This window comes from Vombatus ursinus, unplaced genomic scaffold (genome assembly GCF_900497805.2).
Source record: "Vombatus ursinus unplaced genomic scaffold, bare-nosed wombat genome assembly UNPS02014813.1, whole genome shotgun sequence".
Classification (NCBI taxonomy): domain Eukaryota; kingdom Metazoa; phylum Chordata; class Mammalia; order Diprotodontia; family Vombatidae; genus Vombatus; species Vombatus ursinus.
Window position 1 is genome coordinate 28,840,423 of NW_020954591.1, and position 22,083 is coordinate 28,862,505.

The 22,083-nt window shown below is 37.3% G+C and overlaps 1 protein-coding gene across 1 annotated transcript in view; it reads right to left on the reverse strand.

Annotated features, from left to right (window-relative positions):
- APLP2 (amyloid beta precursor like protein 2) overlaps positions 1 to 10,982 on the reverse strand; it is a 91,168-nt gene extending 80,186 nt beyond the window's left edge. Inside the window, exon 1 of the mRNA XM_027877556.1 lies at positions 10,785 to 10,982. Within this exon, the coding sequence (XP_027733357.1) occupies positions 10,785 to 10,886 (102 nt within the window). The 5' untranslated portion in view covers positions 10,887 to 10,982. The remainder of the gene's footprint in view (positions 1 to 10,784) is intronic.
- Positions 10,983 to 22,083: the final 11,101 nt, after the last annotated feature.

Genomic DNA, 22,083 nt, shown 5'->3' on the forward strand with positions numbered 1-22,083 from the left:
TAATGCTTTGTAATTTTTCAGAGACTGCAAGCCATGAATGCTGCTTATGAAAAAATATTCAGCCTCTTCAGAACTAATAAATACAACATAGAAGAATACACAGCTAAAACCACATGGATATGCTTAATGGGAATTAAAAATAAACTTGCCCTTTCTGAGGAACCCTGAGAAAGAATCACACAGTATGAGAGGATGTAGGTAGGACAGAATCATCATAGATGAAGGTAGTACCCAGACTGAGGTCAAAGATCCATCAACATATTAAAGTATTAGATTGGCATATTAGGGAAGGCTATAATTGTGATTTGCCCAGGTGTTAGAAAAAAAATAAACTGATACGGCTATTCTTGTGGACAAAATGGAGAATTGAGATGGAGAGTCAAACCTCAGTTTTCCTGAGTTGCCAGAAGTAACAGAAATGATAATAGTTCATAACTTTTATAGCATTTTACAACTCATCTCTACATCATTTAAGTTGGTAATAAAATATCATTGCCCATAATTTATATATCACAGAATCTCAAACTTGGAAAGGACCTCAGAGGTCATCTAGCCCCACCTATATCTGATCAAAAACTCCCTATACATTGTCCATAAGCATTATCTATTTAGAAAAAAATCTTTAGGATCTTCCCAAGGCAGACCAAGTGGCTTCTAATTTGCTCTTAATTGTTATTAAATTCATCTATTTTGCAGGTACATAGCTCTCCAATTTCCAATATTGCTCCTGGTTCTGTCCTTCAGGGCCAAATAGAAAAATTCCAATTCCTCTTTTATATGACAGCCTTTCACCGATACTTAGGGAGGATTATCAAGTTTTTCACTCTACTACCTTTCCAAATCTTCTCTGCTCCAGGAAAATAATCCTACTTTCTCCAACTAATCTTCAAATGGTATGATCATTTAGGCCCCTCGCCATCTATCATCCTCTGTGTGTTTTCCAGTTTATCAATATGCTTATGAAAATATGGCACCTAGAACTAAATGCAGTACTGCAGAGGTGATCTGAGTAAGCAAAGGAAAGACTCCTTACTTATTCTAGAAGGTATGACTCTCAATAAAAATAAGAAAATATGTCCTAAAGTGATACAGAACATGACAAAGCTAGGACTCTTAACCTAGGTCTTCTCATTCCAATTCTAGTATTCTTCCCTTCAAACTACCTCCAAAATATAAAACCACCAAAACTTGACATGAAAACTATGGACAAATCACACCTTTGTTTCCTCACTGGTATTAACAAGAATATTAATATCTATTGCTTTGGTGTTCATGTGAAATGTATATATTTACATATCTTATATGTGAACCATTATTATTTTGCCCCTTATGAAGTAGGTATTTAATAAATGCTTACTGGATTGAATTAAAACACAGCTTCCAATACAAAAGAAATCTTAAGATGGATGAAAAGTATTTATTACAATAGATAGGTACTTTTAAGTTCTCACCACTATCACTTTAGACTATGCAACAGAATAATTAACAGAATTAATCAGATTTAAATTCAAAGGACTGTATAGTCGGGAAGGTTAAAACATCTAAAATATACCAAGAACACTGAAGTAGCTTCAATACAATGAAAAACCTTTTTTCAATTAGACTTTATAAACAAGGCTAAATCTCATGATAAATTGACTTTAAAGATCTAAATTATTTGAATTACACTATTTGCCCAAGTCTGCAGTTTGATTTGTATACCATAACTTGAAATTAGCACAGTTCTTTATATATTCAATCAAAATCTGTGAAGAAAAAGAAATAAGACTAGGTAAGAATGAAATAGTCTAAGGTCAAATTAGTCTTGTCTACCATGCAAAAAAACTAAACTGTTTTCACCAGTTCAGGTACTTTGTAGTTAGGAGCCCCAAGGGGACACAGACCAGCATTCAATAAATGTTTGTTATGATAATCATCAATTGTTTCAGACCTTGGTTCCTAGGAAGTCTGACAAAATGATTACAAGGGTCCTTAGGAGCACTAAAATTCTTCCAATTCCATGAATGTTTAACTATGTTCCAAAAATTCATTTGAAGTACAAATCTAAATAAGTACAAGTCTGGATTTTGGGTCCTGGAGTACATTTTGGGCCATACATGCAGGATTGTAAGAAAATAAAATGTTTTTTACCTCCTAGCATTGATATTATCATCTCAATTATGTGTTACACGGAAAAGATGATGACTGAGTTAATCTGCACAGATATGTGTAGTCCCTTCAGGTTCTAGAAGCAAGTATATTTCTAGAAGATGGTGTTCACCAACCCTAAAGATGATAAACTAAAAAAATTATGTCAGCATGAGCAAAAGCATTTAGGGTCTGAGAGACTATACTCATAAAGATGCTCTAAAAAGTTGCTCTTGCTTTCAACTTATGCTTTTCTTTTATACTACTGGAACCCACAATAGAACTTCTGTACAAAGTTTTTCCACAACTCTGAATGGCAGGAAGCAGACATTTATTTAATTGTGCCATTAGTATATGTGTGTGATTTATAAACCCAGTATAGCTTTCTACCATCAACTCAAAAAACCTAATCATTTCATCTTAATTGGGATCAAGTGTTGAATTCATCTTAATACAAAACACTGTATACAAAAAAGGAAAAAGTCCTTGTCCTCAAACAGTTTGTTATATTGGGAGTTATAAGGCACTTATAGGATAATCAAATGTAAACCAGCAACAAAATAGGGCTCACTGAGATGACTGAGGACATCTTGGTGAATGAATAACTGTGGATTTGAATCACATCTTTACAATGAGTCTATAAAACAGGACAAAGTAAAGCTGCCAACTTTCAATTGAGGAGAAAGAAGAGAAATGTGAACACAGATCTGATTTTTAGGCAATGCCTGTCTTTCTGCATAGCTCAACAGAGGACCCCCAGAGAGGCAAGAATAAAACTTCTCAGACTGAGAAATGGCAGCTGCTGGGGCAGTGGAGGAGTGGCAAGAGCTCAGCTATGCAGAAGCCCGAGAGATGCAGCCCTGATAAAATTTCTTATACAGAGGAATAAACATTGGCCCAATACTGGAAAAACAACACGAGCTGCAGAGCACTGAGCTGCGATCAAAACAGAGACTTTGCCTTTCACTCCCAACCATTGTAAAGATGCAGGTCCAACTGGAAGGGGATTGATTGTCTATCAATTCCCCAAGTCCATTCCCCTTTCCTGCAGATTCCAATCCCTTAAGGTAGTAAGGGTAGAACTGGGAGGATGAAAGGAGGATGAAAGGAGGTCTATAGATAAGTGCCTGGGATAAAAAGTGGGGCCCTGAAATGTGAGAGGTTGACTCTATGCCTCTCCTCAGAGAGGAGACCAAACACTTACGGTAGTACAATAATGCTAAAGGCCTTCAAGGGAGACACACCAGGAGGGAAGGAGAGTGTTTGGATTGTTACAGGCTCCTGTGAGTCCTTTGTGTTTTTAGGCATTACTTCTGTGGGGTGAAATACAGTTGTACAGTACTGACAGGCATTATTACTGAGTGTACTGAATGCCTTCAGAAGAATTGAGACCCTTTTACCAGAATTTGTAGAGATCTATACAGAAGCTATGTTCTAAAACTCCCCAAAATACTGTGTCGGAAGCAATGAGCCTAACTCTGAAGATCCCAAAGAAACCCCCCACAGGGTTGAAAAAGAGTAATTTAACCTGATACTTATAAGCCAAGACCTTGAGGTTCTGGGTGTAATACAAATAACTAAATACTAGGTAATATGAGGGGGAAAGAATGGAGAGAGAGGATTCTAAGAAAAGAGAAAATAATACCTAAGCCTTTGAAGGGAAAAGTGTGGAAGAGTTAAGTAGTATCAAGCTGGAAATATAGGTTGGAGTTATATGAGATAATGTACTTAAGGGGGAGACTGAGAGGGTATTTTATCCATTAAACTAACAGAGAAATCACTGAAGGCCAACTAGTCATATCCCTGCCAATATACAGCCTTCACTTTTTAGCTACTGTTCATTACATCTTCAAGAGCTAGTCAAAACCTCTGGGTATTTAAATATTTTACTCTGAGTTTTTAAAGTCTTTCATAACCTGGCCCCTTTCCTACCTTCCCAGCTTTCTTATACTCTTTACTCGCCTCAGAATAACTCCACAATTGATTTCATATTTTTGATTGTATGTATTTGTTTGCATGTTGTCTCCCCCACTGTAAGCTTCTTGAGGGCTGAGGTGTTTTTGCCACATCTTTGTATTCCCAATGACTAACTAGCACAAGGCCTGGTACACAGTAGGTGCTTAATAAATGTCCACCCACATCCACATACAACTACCTCCCAATTAATTACCCAGGCATATAACTTCACTTTCTGAGTACCTCTTCTTGTCTTTAGTCCAAATTACCCATTTTTCAGGGACACAGTGAACTTTGCCCATCCAGGCTAGTTAGTTAATAATGTGTGTGACCTCAACACACCATTTCAGCTAATGATGGGGGCAGGTTGGTGGAGCAGTGGATTGGAGTGCCATCCTGAAGTCAGGAAGACTGACTCATCTCCCGGGGTTCAAACTTGGCCTAGGACACTTCCTAGCTGCATGACTCTGGTCAAGTCACTTATCCTTGATTTGCCTCAGATTCTTCTTCTGTAAAATGAGCTAGAGATGGAAATGGCAAACCACCCCATTTTCTTTGCCAAGAAAACTACAAATAACAAAACTACAGTCAGGACATGACTGAAACAACTGAACAAACAGCTAATGATTCACCAATCTCTTAAACCATCCATGTTTCCTGGGGAAGAACCACAGATCTAACAGTTGAGAAGTCACTACCTTCTTTCCACCCCAATGCTAATGTGACCTCTGAATCCAAATTGATATAGGCTGAAGCAATCATATTCAAGTATAAGCTTGTTTCTCACCTTAGAGAAACAATGTTGATTGCTAGCATCTCTGTAGAAAAAAAATTTTTTTAAGGTAGAAATATTTATCAACTTCAATTAAATAGAAATACAAGGTAAGGTTAGCAGTCTAGGTGATATCAGGTGCCACCATCCATAAGCCTATATAGTAGTTAAATATCCTATAACACCACTCAGGAAGCACTGGCTCAATGTCAGAAGATAAAGGCAAACTCATTTTTGTAATGACCAAAAAGAATCTAGGATTTCTGAAAAAAAAATTTTTAAATAGCTTAAAAATGTCATACAATTGCATAAACATAACTGGGGTATAAAGATTTTATTTGAAGTCAAATTTTGACTTTGATCCTGACAGAACTGGCCAATTCACTTAACCTCTTCTATTCGATTGCTGTAAGTCCTAGGATCCTAAAGTTTAAAAGGTTAATCATTATTAAACCAAAAAAGTGTTCAAATGCTTATGGGTGGAAGAAAACAGGCCAGAGGTCATTTAGCCCAGAAATCTCCAAACTGCTGGCTTCTATTTATAGTACTCTATTTACACTACTATTAGTATCTTTTTCACAAACACTAGTTAATTCGAATGTACATTTTTCTTAAAATGAAAAAGGGGCAAATAATATACCTAAGAAGGGGCTACAAACTATGGTTTGAGATGGCCTGCTTCATCATCTGCCTGCTTTATATCTTTTTACTTTTTTTTTCTTGTTTTGTGTGTTTTCTTTTACAACATGACTAATATGGAAATGTTTCGAATGACTTCACATGTATAATATATATAATGGATTGCCTTCTCAAGGGGTGGGGGAGGGGAGGGGAAGGGAGGGGAGAGAATTTGGAACTCAAAATTCTCAAAAATGAATGTTACAAAATTTTTACATGTAATTTGGGAAACGTTTAATGAAATAAATAGAATATTTTTTAAAAAGATTGCTTGCTTTACTCTCCCTCTTCCTCCAAAAAAGTCTAAATCATCCAAAAATAGGGTTGGAGAAAAACCCATATATCATTTAAGACAGTGATTTTAATAGCATCACAATATACATAAAAAGAATTTCAGAATGTGGTATCCTAAAACTTACTAACACCTCTTCATTAAAGAGTTATTTCTCTCAAAAGCTTTAGAATGAGGTCTGTTACACTTTTTTTTAAAGCTGGTAGTTTTTATAGTTGGATACCTTTTGCATTCTTACTTCCCTCATATACATAAAACTATAAAATTGAGCTAGATGTTTTCTAATTTTTAACTCTATTAGTTATTGGGCTTTTGGACTGACAATATTTTGACTTGGTAAATTATAAGTTTTAAAATTCAGAGTTAAATATTACATAGCATAGTAGTAATAGATCACATTTCTAGCATTTTAAGTTTCTATTCATCCTAAACAAAGAACCATCCATATTTTTGAGGACTACTAGACTAATGTAAAACTACGCAGATAAATGTAGTTCATATTCTGAAAGGTCCCAAGATAAGCTGAAAAACATTTAAATATGGGCCTACAGTTCAAATACCATCATCACCTGACTAGTTCTTTCCCTACCAGACTGAAAGCCTTTTCAGGGCAAATATCTCCCATCACTTAGCATAATAGCAGCAACTTGGTTTAATTGAATCAATGAAATCATCTGGTAAAAAAAATTCCCCTTAGGAATAAATGTTTGTAGTGCTTGCTACAAATTAGTAAGGTTCAAAAGATATATAAAAGCAATTTGTTTGAATATATCTAAAATGTACACTCTGAATCTATGCAATAAATCAAGAATTACTGTATTAAACACATTTAAGCCTCAATGTGATCTATTTCATTTCACTATAAATCTACCTCTACATAAATTGAGTGGCATTCAAAGAAGGTTGTTTCTGTATATATAGCAACTGAGTTGCATTTAGTGATTTACAGTTGTTTTTGTACAGAAGGGTCAACATACCCAGTATGTTTTATTTCTAGAGTTCTTACAGACAAAACACATAAAGCCAGAAATTTAAGGAGTCAGAATGATATGTAAAGAGCAGTGAATGGATCCTGGCCTGGCTTAATCACTAAATTCTATAACCTTTTTGAGGTTGAGTTTCTTAATCTATAAAGGATAATGAAGTTAATAAACATACCTCTATCACCTACATCCCTACAATGGCTTGGTGGTACCTAAGAAATTAAACAGAGGGGTGTGTGAGGAGCCATCCTCTTTCATACACTAACCTCTTACCCCATCCCCATCAGAAGAAAGTTCTTACGTTTGATCTTTGAAAACATTAGGATTCAGATGAGTTAATTCAATGCTTCTTTACACTTCATTTTAGCAGATAGTATATTTTAAGCAAAATGTGTCAATGAATTTTAAAAGAAATTTAAATCAAATGTGAATGTGTATAAAGCTAATTTCATTATTTCAAAATGCTACAAACATAGCTGAAATATAAATTTAAAAACTCATAATTTACCAAGTCAAAATATTCCAAAAGGTCAATAGAAAATAGTTAAAAATAAGAAAACATCTAGCTCAGCTTCATCATTTTAGATATCTATTGGGCATTGGAGGTGGGAGGGGAGGGAGGTTAAGAATGCAAAACGTATACAACCAGGAAAATTAACATAACAAAAAAAAGGAAATCTAACATTATTGTAAAGTTTTTGAGGGAAATAACTCTTCAATGAAGAGCATTTGTAAATTTAGGATACCACAGTCTGAAACTCTTTTCATGCAGCACCCGTGATGTTATTAATAACACGGCCCCCTAAGTAGTACGTACATGTCTCTTTATAATTTAAAAAAAAACGACACTCTTACACTGTTCTTTTAGGCATTCCAAAACAAGGCTGACCTCCCCTCTCCACAGGACTGTTTTCATATTTTGACTTTTAATGTCCTGGAACTTGTTTATCAAAACTATCACCTGCTTTCAAATGTGAGAAAGCAAACCAGCTCTTGCTTTCTGATTCCAGAGCGAGCCCTGTGTGAGGTCAAACAGTTTCAACCTAGTATCCAGATTGCCAAATGGGAAGACGAAAACTACCTTGTGTCGGATGTAAAAGAGGAAGTGACCTACGGGCAGAAGAAGTTTTTCAACAGGTGTAAGAGATTAATTCAGGCATCACCAAGCAACGCTAAAAGTTTTCCAACCAGTAACTCTTGTGCCAAGCAACCTGATCGGGGCTTTGGCCAGAATCCCTTCAGAGAGTCTTAACAAGGACTCTTGCTATGCTCATAACTTCCAAAGACACTCTCAATTAAGCTTCCTTTCACCTTAAGTTCCAAGGTACAGAAATTCTCTTATATGCAGACAGATAAAAAAACCAATTTCTTTATATGAGGATTTAATTAATGCCATTATCCTTACAAGGAAAAATGTAACTTCTTTCTAAAGAAAACTTGAAAGATAATTTTCTAAGTAGCTTTTAAATGATGGTCTCAAGTATTAATAGCTTCTCTCTCCATGGAACTTCTAAACTGCCAGGGAAGAGGGTTTTGTTTTAATAATTGCTCCTTTTATATCATCAGGCTACCGATGAATTTAATAAGAGGAAAATTTATTCTCACTACTTGTTCTGTTTACTCTTTAAAAGCACGAAAATTTCTTTTAAAATTCATGACAGTTCAACATTTTGTTTAAAAATGTTTGCAGTCTGCTAAAATTTAGAAAAGCAGCACTGAATTTTAATTCCTTTGAGGTCAAATGTTTTCAAAAATCAAATTAAAAGTTTCCTGGAGGAGGGGGGAGAGAAAAGGTTAAATTTTTAAAGACAAGAGCTATTCACACCCTCTTTACTTAATTTCTTATCTACCAACAAGTCAATTCTTGCTGAAAACCAAATCCCAATTTAGGCAGGATTCCTTTACCCCTTCCTCCCAGTCCCATCCCCCACTCCAGCCATCTCCCTAATCAAATTTATTTTCCAGCTAAACCATACAGGAAAATCACAAAAGTATATTTTTTTGTTTCTTGAAAACGTTTACCAACATTAATTATTTCCGAATATGGATATATACTGAAGATATAAAAAGTTTTTAACATGAAATACAACTGAATTAGTTTTAACTATTTAATAATGTTCTCTTTTGGAAAAATGTATTTTAACTGGGATTTTTTCATAGGAAAATGTAAGCTAATGCTAAGCTTATTCAAAACGAGCCTTACATTCACCCAGGAACACAAAGGTCAATTCAAAATTTTTAAAGTAGTGAATAGAAGCATGAAGTCAACAACTACACAAGAAAACACATTCCAGTGTAGCAGTTCAAACACTTATTTCAAGAACCCGATTATTTATAAAGTCCCACATCTCACTTGGCAACCTAAGGTTTACATAAACTAGCAAACTCATGACCACATTGCAGATTCTTTAAAGAACCAAAAGCCCTGTATGTTCCAGTGGCTTGAATTATATCTGAATAAACCATGAAATTAAAAGTTACGGGGCAAAACCTTAAAGTATGGAGATTTTACAGCTCACCTCAGATTCAGGATGACTTCTGGTACGTAAATAAGTACTAGAGGAAAATGAGCTGAGACTTTAAGACTTACAAAATAGGTCCCTCATTTTTCTAAAGGGGACGAACGTAGGTGGGTAGGCAGTCCTCTCCCGCGTAGGTGTTTAAATACCTAACACACCTATTCGAGGGAAGACCACAGACGTTTATTCCGTTTACCTAAGGTGTTTTCTTATCAGATTTAGATAAACAGGTTAATATCAAATGTCTCCGGAAGGTCTGTCACCAGAAGCGGTGACTTTTTATTTAAAGGGGGAAAAAAAAGGAAGAGAAGACTCCCCTAATTAAGCAGAAATCCATGGGAAGCAGGAAAGCAGAAGGAAATTGACACGCACACCCGGAGAGCAGCCCCAGCTTTCCTACAACCCAGCCCAAGCCTCTTTCACGCCCAGGCATCAAGGTTACTTTAAAAAAAAAAAAAAAAAAAAGACAATAAACCAGGAAATCCGGATCAGAAACCCACCTAGCCAAGCTGGAAGCTCCATCCACTGACTCGTTTTCCAGTGGGGAATCCCCTTGCCTCACCCTGGTCATACACAGAAGACTGTAGGAATTTTTAGGAGCCTAGAAAGAAGGCGCTTGCCCTCCCTTTCAGCGTTATTCTCGCCCAAGATTTTATTTGTAGCAGGATGGAGGAAGAGGGGTCGGAGAAACCAAACCATCAAGGGCACCTCACTTAGGGTCTCCCACTTTACCTCCCTCACTCCAGGGATGGAACAGTCACACAATGGTCTGGGAGCTGCAGTCCCAGATGAACAGCAATCGCCTTAGTCAAGACGGCTAAGCCGCAAAAATACTCGCCAGGGAAAAGCACGCATATTCCTGCGGGAGGGAGCGAAGAGGGAGGGAGCGCCACAGGGGATCCCCGGAGGGTTGGGCAAAGCGGCGGGGGGCAGAGGGAGGGAGCAAAAAGGGTGGGTGCAGGGAAGGAAGGAAGAGCGCGCGCGCCCTCTCCCCACCCTCCTCACCTGCGACAAGAGGGGGACCTTCCCCATGCGCGCGCCCCCTCCCTCGTCTTTCTGCACCCCCACACTGGTGCCTTTCATTTGGCCTCTGCAGCGAAGGAGCCGACCGACCTCCAGCACCGAGCACTGCGCCAAGAAGGAGGAGGAGGGAGGCGGGCGGGGGGAGGACTAGCCCCGCTCTGCAGCACCCGACCCTCTCCATCACGGGGACTCCATCCATCACTGGGGAGGTGGGGAGGAGATCGGCGTGGGCTCGTCCCCGCCCCCATGCACACGCAGGCCTCCCTCAGGAGTGGAAAGGAGGGCAGCCCCCACGGGGGGCGAGCGCGCGCCACCCCCCTCCCCATCCCCCAGCAAACACACACTCTCCACACCCTCGGAAGGGAGAAGGAGGCAGGGGAGAAGGGAGGGAGGATCAGTGCTCGGGCCCGCGAAGGCAGGAAAAGAGCACCCACCTCGATGTAGCCAGCCAGCGCGGCCGAGGGCGCCATGAGCCCGACAAGCACCAGAGCCAGGACTCTGCCCATAGCGGCGGCCGTCCTCACTGCCGCCGCCATCCCCTCGCCGAGGTTCTCTCGCTCCCAGGCTCAACCGACCACAGCACAAGGACAGCCAGCAAAGGAACTGATACCTCAGCGACTCACAAGCAACTGAAACCAGTCCGCCGCCGCCCCGGGGGTTTTACACCAGCCGGAACTGACTTCACAAAACCACGCCCACCCCCTTTCCAGGCGCCCAATGCTTGGGGCCGAGAGTTAGCCCAAAGACCCCCCCCCCCCCCGCCCTAAAAAGCCAATCAGAGAGCCAGAAGACTGAGAGGCCCGAACCTAATCCTCCTCAACTACAAGTTGTTCCCGCCCCCGCCCCTCCTTTACATAGGGGTGGTCCTGCCAACTTCCCAACCCATTCTATGTAGACGCGGGGCAGGTGCTTGGGGGGGAGGGGATGGGGCGTAATTTCCACCCTGTGGCTTAAGGTATAGACTCGCTAACCGCGGATAAACCGCAACAAGCTGTAGGATAGGTGACTCCCTCTCACTGTAATCAACCCTATCGTCGCACGTGTTACCCTCTTGCGCCTTACAGGCATCACTCGTGTTTTCTGCACTCCGAAGGTTGTTGCCTACCCACTGTCACAGCGCTGCAACCGTCACGTTCTTTCAATGACTAGGGTCAATACAATACTGGAGGAATTTTTCTTGAGTGCCTCCATTACTTCTAGGACCTCCCTCCCTAAAAGCACACCCACCTCCTCTATCCTGATCAAAGGTGACTGCACCGGTACTGGTCCTGGCTTCTCGAAGAACGAATATCCATCTCCCAGTAGGGACTATGCTATGACAGAACTCAGAGACTCCTCAAACCTCAATCCTACCCTTCCAGCTCTGGGCATCACTTACAATGGTAACAAGCATAATTCTCCCCATGGCCAGGACAAATCCTCCGGTGTTTCAAGGGTCGGTCACTTGTCTGATTTCCTATAAATTAAGAAGAGTAGCAAGACTGTTGTTCAGGTTACCTTCCCCTTACATTTCCATTGTAGTTATACAAGAAATTTTTTCTTGTATCATTTTACAATTGACATGGAATCACAAACGCTATTTTCAAGATGGTTATTTAGCCAACAATATTGGTTTGTGTACAAGCTGTTGCTATATAATAATAGTTTATTAACTTATTAAGCGCCTACTATGTGCCAGGCACTGTGCTAAACCTTGGATACTCTCTTATCAGGACCTCACAGAGCTTTCCTAAAGATACAGTGAGAAACCATGTAACTGTATCCCTAGCGCCTAGCACAGTGCCTGGAAAATAGTACCTACGTGCTCTACATGTAGAGCTTTGCATGTGTGCAAAACATTATGCATATTTGAAAGCACTTTGAAAAGCACAGGACAAGCAATATCACTACCAGGTCTGTATCCCAAAGAGATCATAAAAAAGGGAAAAGGACTCTCATGTACAAAAATATTTATAGCAGCTCTTTTTGTGGTGGCAAAGAATTGGAAATTGAGAGGATACCCATCAATTGGGGAATGGATGACAAGTTGTGATATATGAATATAATGGAATACTGTTGTTTCATAACAAATGGTGAGCAGACCTCAGAAAAACCCAGAAAGACTTGCATGAACTGTTGCTGAGTAAAATTTTCTTATATAACTGGAATGGAAATGTAAGCGGAAGGTAACCTGAACAACAGTCTTGCTACTCTTCTTAATTTATAGAAAATCAGACAAGTGACTGACCTGTGAAACACGAGGGGATTTGTCCCGGTCATGGGGAGAATTATGCTTGTTACCATTGTAACCAGGAGAACACTATACACAATAACAGCAACACTGTTGGATGACCTGCTTTGTTAGACTTGACTCTTTTGAGCAATGCAACGATCTAAGACAATTCAAAAGACTCATAATGGAAAATGTAATCCACATCAGAGAAAGAACTATGGAGTCTGAATACAGATCAAAGCATACTATTTTCTCTTTTGTTGTTTTTTTGGTTTTTTTTTCTCATGGTTTTTTTCTTTTGTTCTGATTCTTCTTTCACAGCATGACTAACGTGGAAATATGTTTAATATGATCATACATGTATAGCCTATATAAAATTGTGTGCTGTCTTAGGAAGGGAAGAGTGGAGAGGGGAGGAATTTAGAACTCAAAATCTTTTAAAAGCAAATGTTGACAACTAAAAACAAATAAATAAATTTAAATTTAAAAAAAAAAAGAATAGCACATTCTATCTCCAAATTCCATATCTTTGCATAGCAGATTGTCCCTGTCTGGAATGTACTTCCTCCTCACTTTTCCCTTTTGGAATCCAAAGTTTCCTTCCACACACAGTTCAAGTACCATCTCCTACATTATATCACCAGCTGTTTAGTGTTCTCTTCATTTTGAAATTATTTGGTATATATTTGCTGTGTAGATGTCACAGTCTTCCATGAAATGTAAGCTCCTGTATAAATGAAAAGATAACTAGACTGAAGTCCAACTCTGAGTAACTGAAAAATCAATACTGGTCCTGAAATACAAATAAGGAAACATGCTTCCTCTTCTCAACAGAAAGACAGAAGACTTCAAGAACAGCATGTTGTACACATTGACAGAGTGGTCACTGGATCTCCTATTTTTGACTGTTTTCCTTTATTGCAAGGAAGGATTTGATATGGTGGGGTATGTAATAGTAATAATAATAACTAGCACTTATATAGCTCTTGAGGGTTTGCAAATCACTTTACATAATTATCACTTGATCCTCACCACAATGGTAAGAGATACGTGATATTATTATCGTATATTATAACAAGGAAACTGAGGCTGATAAAAGTTAAGTGACTTGCCCAGGGTTGCACAATGCCCAGGGTTATACACCTAGTAAATATCTAAGGTAGGAAAGGAGGAAAGGGAATAAATGTTTATATAGCACCTACGATGTGCCAGGCACTGTGTTAAATCACTTTACAAATATTATTTTATTTAATCTTCACAACAAACTTGTGAGGTAGCTACTATTATCCCCATTTTACAGTTGAAGAAATTGAGACAGACAGATTAAATGTCTTGCCAGGGTCATATAGGTAGGCAGTGTCTGAGGCCAGATTTGAGCTCAGGTCTTCTTGACTCCAGACCAAGCATAAATACTGTGCCACTTAGCTGCCTTTAGGACCTGAACTCAGGTCTTCCTGACTCTAAGTCCAGAACCCTATAGCTACTATACCACCTAGCTGCCTTCATATCCAGAAATGACTATGATATTAAAATAAAATGTATCAATTAATAATAATAATAATTAATATTTTTCCATCTTTAAGGTTTACAAAACACTTTATAAATATTATCTCATTTTAGCTTCACAACAACCCTGGGAGGTAGGTGCTAATATGATCCCCATTTTACAGATGGGGAAACTGAGGCAGAGGTAAAATAACTTGTCTGGGGCCATATAGCTAGTAAGTGTCTGAGGCTGGATTTAAACTCAAGTCTTCCTGACTTTATGCCCAGAGCTCTCTCTCATGAGGCACATGTGTTGTTTGTTTCTTTGAAGAATGTAGCTCCTGAGGGTCAGAGATTATTTTGTTGGATTTTTTGTTCTTCTATGTATCCCCAGCTCCTAACGTACTACATTGTCAGTAGTAGGTAATTTGCAGAGCTGAATTTGTTGAACATAAAGGACTACATTAATCCAGGATCTTATTATTATGTGAAATCATATTTAAGAATGGGTACATAAAACACAGCCTAACAACAAGTGAAAATAGATGTATATATATATATATATATATATCCTTCCATTTAATATCTCCAATTTTTCCTGTAAGTAATTTGTTTGTACATATTTGTTTGCTCTCTCTCTTACACACACACACACACACACACACACACACACACACACACACACACACCATTAGACTCTGAATTCCTTAACCTGGCACATGTAGGTACTTCATAAATGTTTATTGACTGACTGACCACAAGTGTGCATAGACTAACAACATTAATACTGAGAAGTAAAATAAAATAATCAAATAGAATTGGATGGTGCTGTACATCCAGAGTTGTCCTCTGATATTGTGGAAAACAAGAGAGGGGAATAGAAAAGCATAAGAAATAGATTTAAAGGCCATTTATCTAAAAATCTAGGGAGTCATTTAGTTACGTTCTGAAAGAGGTACATTCCCTCTTTGAGCCCACTGAGGGACCATTGAGGTAGGTATTAGTACCCTATTCATCAGTGTTCTTGACTTTAAAATGTTATCCTTTTTGTATTAGAACTGTTAGAACATAGCTCATCTTATGAAACTCAAACATCAATTTCTCATCACCAAATATATTCGTATCAATGACTGACGAATTTAGCATGTTGTGTTTTAGCTTTATAAATGCATTTGTCAAAAGTGAAAGGCCCTAAATGGAATCCGCTATTTTCTTACCCTTTACAGAAAGAGCTTTCCCTTTACAATTAAGACTCTCCTGGCATCCTAAGAACCTACTAAAAGAGGTATGTTAAATGATTCCCTTCTGTTCTGGAAGATTACTCAGTAAACACATAAATTATCCTCTTGAATGGAGAGGTGGTAGAGTCTGGATTAGACAATCCCATTAGGACCTAATGGGGGTGGGGCAAAGGCTAGTATATTTGGCCTTGGAATGTTTATGCTAACATTTTAACTGGCTTTGTCTATTGTTCTGAGCAATCACAGAATTTCTATCAGGCAATGGAGCTGACTAAGGGAGAACTGGAAAGTTGTATATGTTCTTCACCTTTCTTCCTTGATCAGATTCTTCCTTGTTCTATTCTGTTGCAGAGCATCACCTTTCAGACTGAAGTAAACCCTAAAATCATGCAGATTTAACCTCATGTGGATTATCACTTCCTTGAAATGGGGAAGATAAATAATTTTTTTTAAGTTAAAAGGCCTTTTCTTTCAAAAAATAAAAGGGCCTTTTCTTTCAGTTCCTGCTGGACTAAAGAACATAAGCAAAAACTTGGTTTTATATCAAACAAAGATTGATTAAATCAAGCAGATGATAATATTGAAAGTACTTGAAAGCAAAATTTTTCACAGATGAGTTACCTAATTGAATTGATTTTTTCCAGGGCTGGATTTAGGCATGAGAGAAAATCTGACATGTAGATATAGATATATCTGTCTAAATCTATATCTATCTATACACACATGGTTGCATCTGTATACATTTTATATATATAATTTTACTTTCAAAGTTTATGTTCTGAGTACACAAGAATTTCTGGAAGGGTTCATAAAAATAATAAAAATAATAACAGCACATATTTCTACAGTATGTGCTGAATGGTTTAGATATTGCTTCCTCAAGACAACATCAAGTTGTTGCAGTACAATATTATGTGTTTATCTCTTTTTTTTTTTTGGTGAGGCAACTGGGGTCAAGTGACTTGCCCAGAGTCATATATATCTCCTTTTTGAAGTTGAATGAAAAAATTAAAATATGAAGTGACTTGCTCAGAGTCACATACCTCATAAGTGATGGAGCCCAGGCCTTGGACTCAAGTCTTTGGACTCCAAGTCCAATGCTTTTCCCATTAGTCATATCTACAATCATTTATTAAGCTTCCTACTGTATGCCAGGCACTGTGCTAAGTCCTGGGGATACAAGGAAAAAAAAACAAAACAGAGCCTACTCTTAAAGAGGTCCCAATCTAATCATGGAGCAACTTGTAAACAACTATGTTCAAACAAGTTAAAGATAAGATAAATTGGAGACAATGAGAGAGGGAAGGCACTAGTTTTTAAGGGAATTGGAAAAGGCTTCTTGTAAAATGTAGGATTTTAGCTGGGATTTAAAGCTAGGAGGTGACCATAAAGAGGGAGAGAATTCCAGAGATGGAGACAGCCAGTGAAAAAGTTGGAGTATCTTGTCTGAGGAACAGCAAGGAGGAAGGAATAGCACTACATGGAAAGTCTTAACCATACATTGGATGTGTAAAGTATTTTAATTTATGCTTTTTGGATAACCTATCATTGTTTATGATTTTGCCTCTTTGATCCCACACCTAATCTTTGAGCCATTCAGAGAAAGAGCTACTCCTTTCCTTAAAGCTCACTTGATCCTGGAGATCAGACAGCATTTCTTCAGTATTTTTATTATTAAGAAAAGGCCTCAACTGGAATCTTAACCATGTCTCCCTTGCCTGTTTGAAAATATCAATAGGCATGACATCATTTCTTTCAAGAAACCACTAGTGTCTAAGTAAATAAACTAAGCACTGTGTTTAGTGAGTAGATTTTTAAGAAATAATATTACATGCATATGATATATGTACATATATGTATATATATACATGTCTATGCATATACACATATAACTCAGGCAGCTGCTCATTCTCTTTCTACCCATTCTTCTTGATGCTGATAGAGTGCCAAGGCAAGTCCCAGACTGTTGTACAGAACTGACCTTGATTGACCACTTTGATAAAGGAAAAAGATGTATAGTGAGTCAACACTCTCTTATCTGTAGTAATAGAGGAATATAGAGGAATATAGATTCCTCTTACCTGCCTTCTTACCTCATGCCTCCCCCCGAAACCACTGGAAATGCCCTTTAAACCAAACTATTTAATTATTTCACATTTTTAATCTTTTCTCATTCTATTTTCCTTATTGTTTATTTGTTAACTTTCTAATTGTCATTTAGTTAATATGGTTGTTTGACTTTTCATGTATGTAATATGGCTTATCTCTCCCACTAAATTACATGCTCACTGAGGGCAAGGGGTTTACATTAAAATTATTTGTATCCTCAGAATCTAAGTGTTTAATGAATATTTCTTGATTGATTATTTCACTTAGGCTAATAAGCAAAATTAATTTCCCTTCCTTTAGTATGCCAATTGATTAGAAAGCAAGAGCCTTTCCAGACATGAACTACAAAGGTCAAATAATGGAGTCTTGCCAAATTGATGGATTCATTCACATTAGTGTATATAAAGGAGTAACAATGCTGAAATGTGACACCATGATTGGACAACCCTCTTGTTCTACCACATCACAGAAAGCAGGATGGAAAGAGTGCTGGATTTAGTGTCAGAAGACTTGGGTTCATACCTTGGCTCTTTCCATAACTAGCTACATGACCTTGGTCAAATTACTTGACTCTTGGGGGCTTCAGTTCCCTAAATTTATAAATTAAACTAATTGTGTGTGTGTATATATATATGTGTGTGTGTGTGTGTGTGTGTGTGTGTGTGTGTATATATGTACATAAATAAATATGTGTTATATATTATATCACATACTAGATATAACATATATTACATATATAAATTAATTATATATAATAAACTAATTATAAATTAAACTAGAAGATGACCTCTGAGGTAACATAATTTTTTAAAAGATTATTTTAAAAATAAGGAAGCTGAAGATCAAAGATGTTGCAATCTATAAGACTATTTTACAGATGAAGAAACTGAAGGCTTTCATGTGGCATGACTTTCCCATTTACTATGTGAGTAAATGTCAGGTTTGAGTTTGCTGAACTAGAATCCAATCAAACAATAAACATTTAGTAAGCATCTATAAGGTTTCAGATGCTCTTCTAAGCACTGAGGTTACAAAAAGAGGCAAAAAACAATCCCTGTCTTCAAGAAGCTTACAATCTAACAGGCTAGACAGCATACAAAGAAATATATAAAAAGCAAACTATATACAAGATAAATAGAAAATAAATAAACAAAGGGAAAGCACTAGAATTAAGAGAGATTGTTGTATAAGGTGGGATTTTAGTTACGACTTAAAGGAAGCCAGGGAAATGAGTAGTTGGACTTGAGAAAGGGAGAACATTCCATGGATGGGCACAGTTAGAGAAAATACCTGGAGACAAGAAACAGAATGTGTGGTTTGAGGAACATTCAGGAGGCCAGTGTTACTAGATTGAATACTACATGTCAGGGAGTAAGGTATAAGAAGGTAGGAGGGAGTTAGGTTATTGAGGACTTTGAATGTCAAACAATAGCCAAAATCCTGAGGTACTGTGATCCATGAATTTGAATTCAGTAAGCAATCTGCAGGTATGGTATCATCTGATTTCCTAGCATGAGTGAGAGCCAGGATTTCAACCCAGAATCTTTTTCTGGAAATGGCTTTCCTTGGACCAGATGATCAGCTTTGTTGCTCCCTGAAACCATGAGTTGCTCAGCTTTTCTCTGTTCTTAGATACCAATTTACTATTTTAAAACCAAATCTATCTTTCAGTCTAGTGGCTCTACTACTCTCTCTCACAGCCATTTTACGTCAGATTATAATATGGGTGCGGATAGTTTCTTGTCAAAATAAAAATAGTCAACTTTTAGAACATAATATTGTTCCACAAGCACTTCATAAATCATAAAGCACTGTAGAAAAGTGAGCTATTATGATTATTATTTATCATCAATGTTGTCCGTTATATCATATACAAACCTTTTGGCTTTGACCTGAAAAGAATTGTATGATCTAATGCTAAGTGAAGTGAGCAAAATGAGGAGAAGAATTTATATAATAACAATAATATTGTAAAGATAAACAACTTTGAAAGATTTAGAAACTCTGATCAACATAATAACCAACCGTAAATCTAAAGGACTTGTGATGAAACATACTACCCACCTACAGATAGAAAGCTGATAGACTCAGAGTACATATTGAACATGTTTTCTTTTTTTTTCTTTTTCTTTCTTTCTTTTCCTTCCTCTATCCCTCCATCCCTTCTTTTTTTCTTTGTTTCTTTCTTTCCTATTACATATGATTTTTTAAAGCACAGTTCGTAGTGTACACCACCATTTAGTAGGCTTCAGGGAGCCTAAGAATGCTCAGGCAATCATTACAGCTATAAGCAGTAGCTACAAACCTACCAGGCAAGGAAAATCCCATATGTGATCCTCCAGATTGTACCCTGGCTTTCATCCATAACTACTCTCACTTCTCTAAAGGAAGTTATTCAGAGGCTGACTATATCTAACATAAATATAGCAGCAAAAGATCTGGAATCACAAGTTGATTGCATTAGCAACATAGTTATTATATGTATGTATGCATATATATATATATATATTTAAAGTTCTATTGTGATGCCAATAGAAAGTAAGTTCCTTGATAGCAAACTGTTTCATTTATGCCTTTATGGGATCCCTCATACTCAGCATACTGCTTGTCAGATAATATACTGATACTTAATAACAGCTTGTTGAATAAATGATTAAGTGAATGCATGGATTGAGAGATCAGTGAATTGATCTTACCTTTCTGGGAAATAATCAGAATTATGTGTCAAAAGTAACTAAAATGTCCATTACCTTTGTCTCAGAGATACCACTACTGGACCTGTACCCCAAGAAGGTCAAACACAGAAAGAAAGTCCCCATATATACCCAAATATTCTAGCAGCACTTTTTGGTAGCAGAAGACTGGAAACAAGGTGGGTACCTATCAACTGAAAAATGGCTAAACAAGAATATAAGTCATTCCCCAATTGATAAATGGTCAAAAGACATGAACATGCAGTTTTCAGATGAAGAAATTAAAGCTATCTATAGCCATATGAAAAAATGCTCTAAATCACTATTGATTAGAGAAATGCAAATCAAAACAACTCTGAGGTACCACATCACACCTATCAGATTGTCTAACATGATAAAACAGGAGAAAATGGAGAAGATGTGGGAAAATGCATTGTTGGTGGACTTGTGAGCTGATCCAACCATTCTGGAAAGCATTTTGGAACTATCCCCAAAAGACTATAAAAATGCGCACATTCTTTGAGTCAGCAATACCATTTCTAGGTCTATATCCCAAAGAGATCATAAAAAAGGGAAAAGGACCCACATGTGCAAAAATATTTATAGCAGCTCTTTTTGTGGCAGCAAAGAATTGGAAACTATGGGGATGTCCACGAACTGGAGAATAGCTGAACAACTTGTGGTATATGAATGTAATGGAATACAATTGTGCTATAAGAAGAGATGAGCAGGCAGACTTCAGAAAAACCTGGAAAGACTTATATGAACTGATGCTGAGTGAAATGAGCAGAACCAGGAGAACATTATACACAGTAATAGCCACATTGTGTATGACTGACTTTGATAGACTTAGCTCTTCTCAGCAATGCAAGGATCTAAAACAACTCCAAAAGACTCATGATGGAAACTGCTGTCCACATCTAAAGAAAGAACTATGGAGTCTGAATGCAGATGGAAACATACTACTTGCTTTCCTTCTCTTTTAATGTTTTGTTTTGTTTCTTTTTTCTCATGTTTCCTCCCATTAGTTCTAATTCTTCTTTACATCAGAACTAATGTGAAAATACGCTTAATATGAATGTGCAGGTAGAGCCTACATCAAATTACACACCATCTTGGGGAGGGGTGAAGAGAGGGAGAGGGAGAAATTTGAAACTCAAAATCTTATGGAAGTGTATGTTGAAAACTAAAAATTAATAAATTAATAAAAAAAGAATGGCTAAACAAACTGCAATGCATGAAATATTGCTGTGCCAAAAGAAGCAATGACTATGAAGAATTCAGAGAATTATGCATGTGAAAGTTTATATGAACTGATGCAAAGTGAAGTAAGCAGAGCCAGGAAAAATAACATACCCAATGATTACAACAATGCAAATGAAAAGAACAATCAAACAAAACTGACTGTCACACTCAGTTAATTGGTTGGTTTAGATAAACTGTAAAAAAAAAAAATCTTTGTTACATAAGATAGTTCAATGTAAAGGGAACTAGGGAGAAATATATTCAGAAATGAATGTGATAGAAAAGCAAAATACATCAATAAAATTTAAAAAAAAAAGAAAAGGAAAGAAAAAAGTTTGGCATAAGACAAACTAATCCAGATCATCCCAATAGCATTTTTAAATTAAATTGGAAGGAAGACAACAGACAAAAAAATGGAACATATTTGCTAGCATTTCTACAGCAATCTACTCTTATCATTGATATACCTGAATCACCATATTTGGACTCTAACACTTCACTATTCAATGTGTTATATCAGGAAGCAAAAATGACACCTAAAATGAAGTCTGAACCAGACCAAAGACAAAAATCCATGCTAGGCGGAGGTGATACAACTATGCAATCATTGAGGGTGTGATTTTCAGGCTAGCTGAAAAAAGGGAAGATATCAAATGTCTTAGGGACAGATGATATTATCACTCCCAAAAGGCAATTCAAGTACATCAGCAACTATGATCTATATGTCTTCTTTCTCCTGTCTATAAAA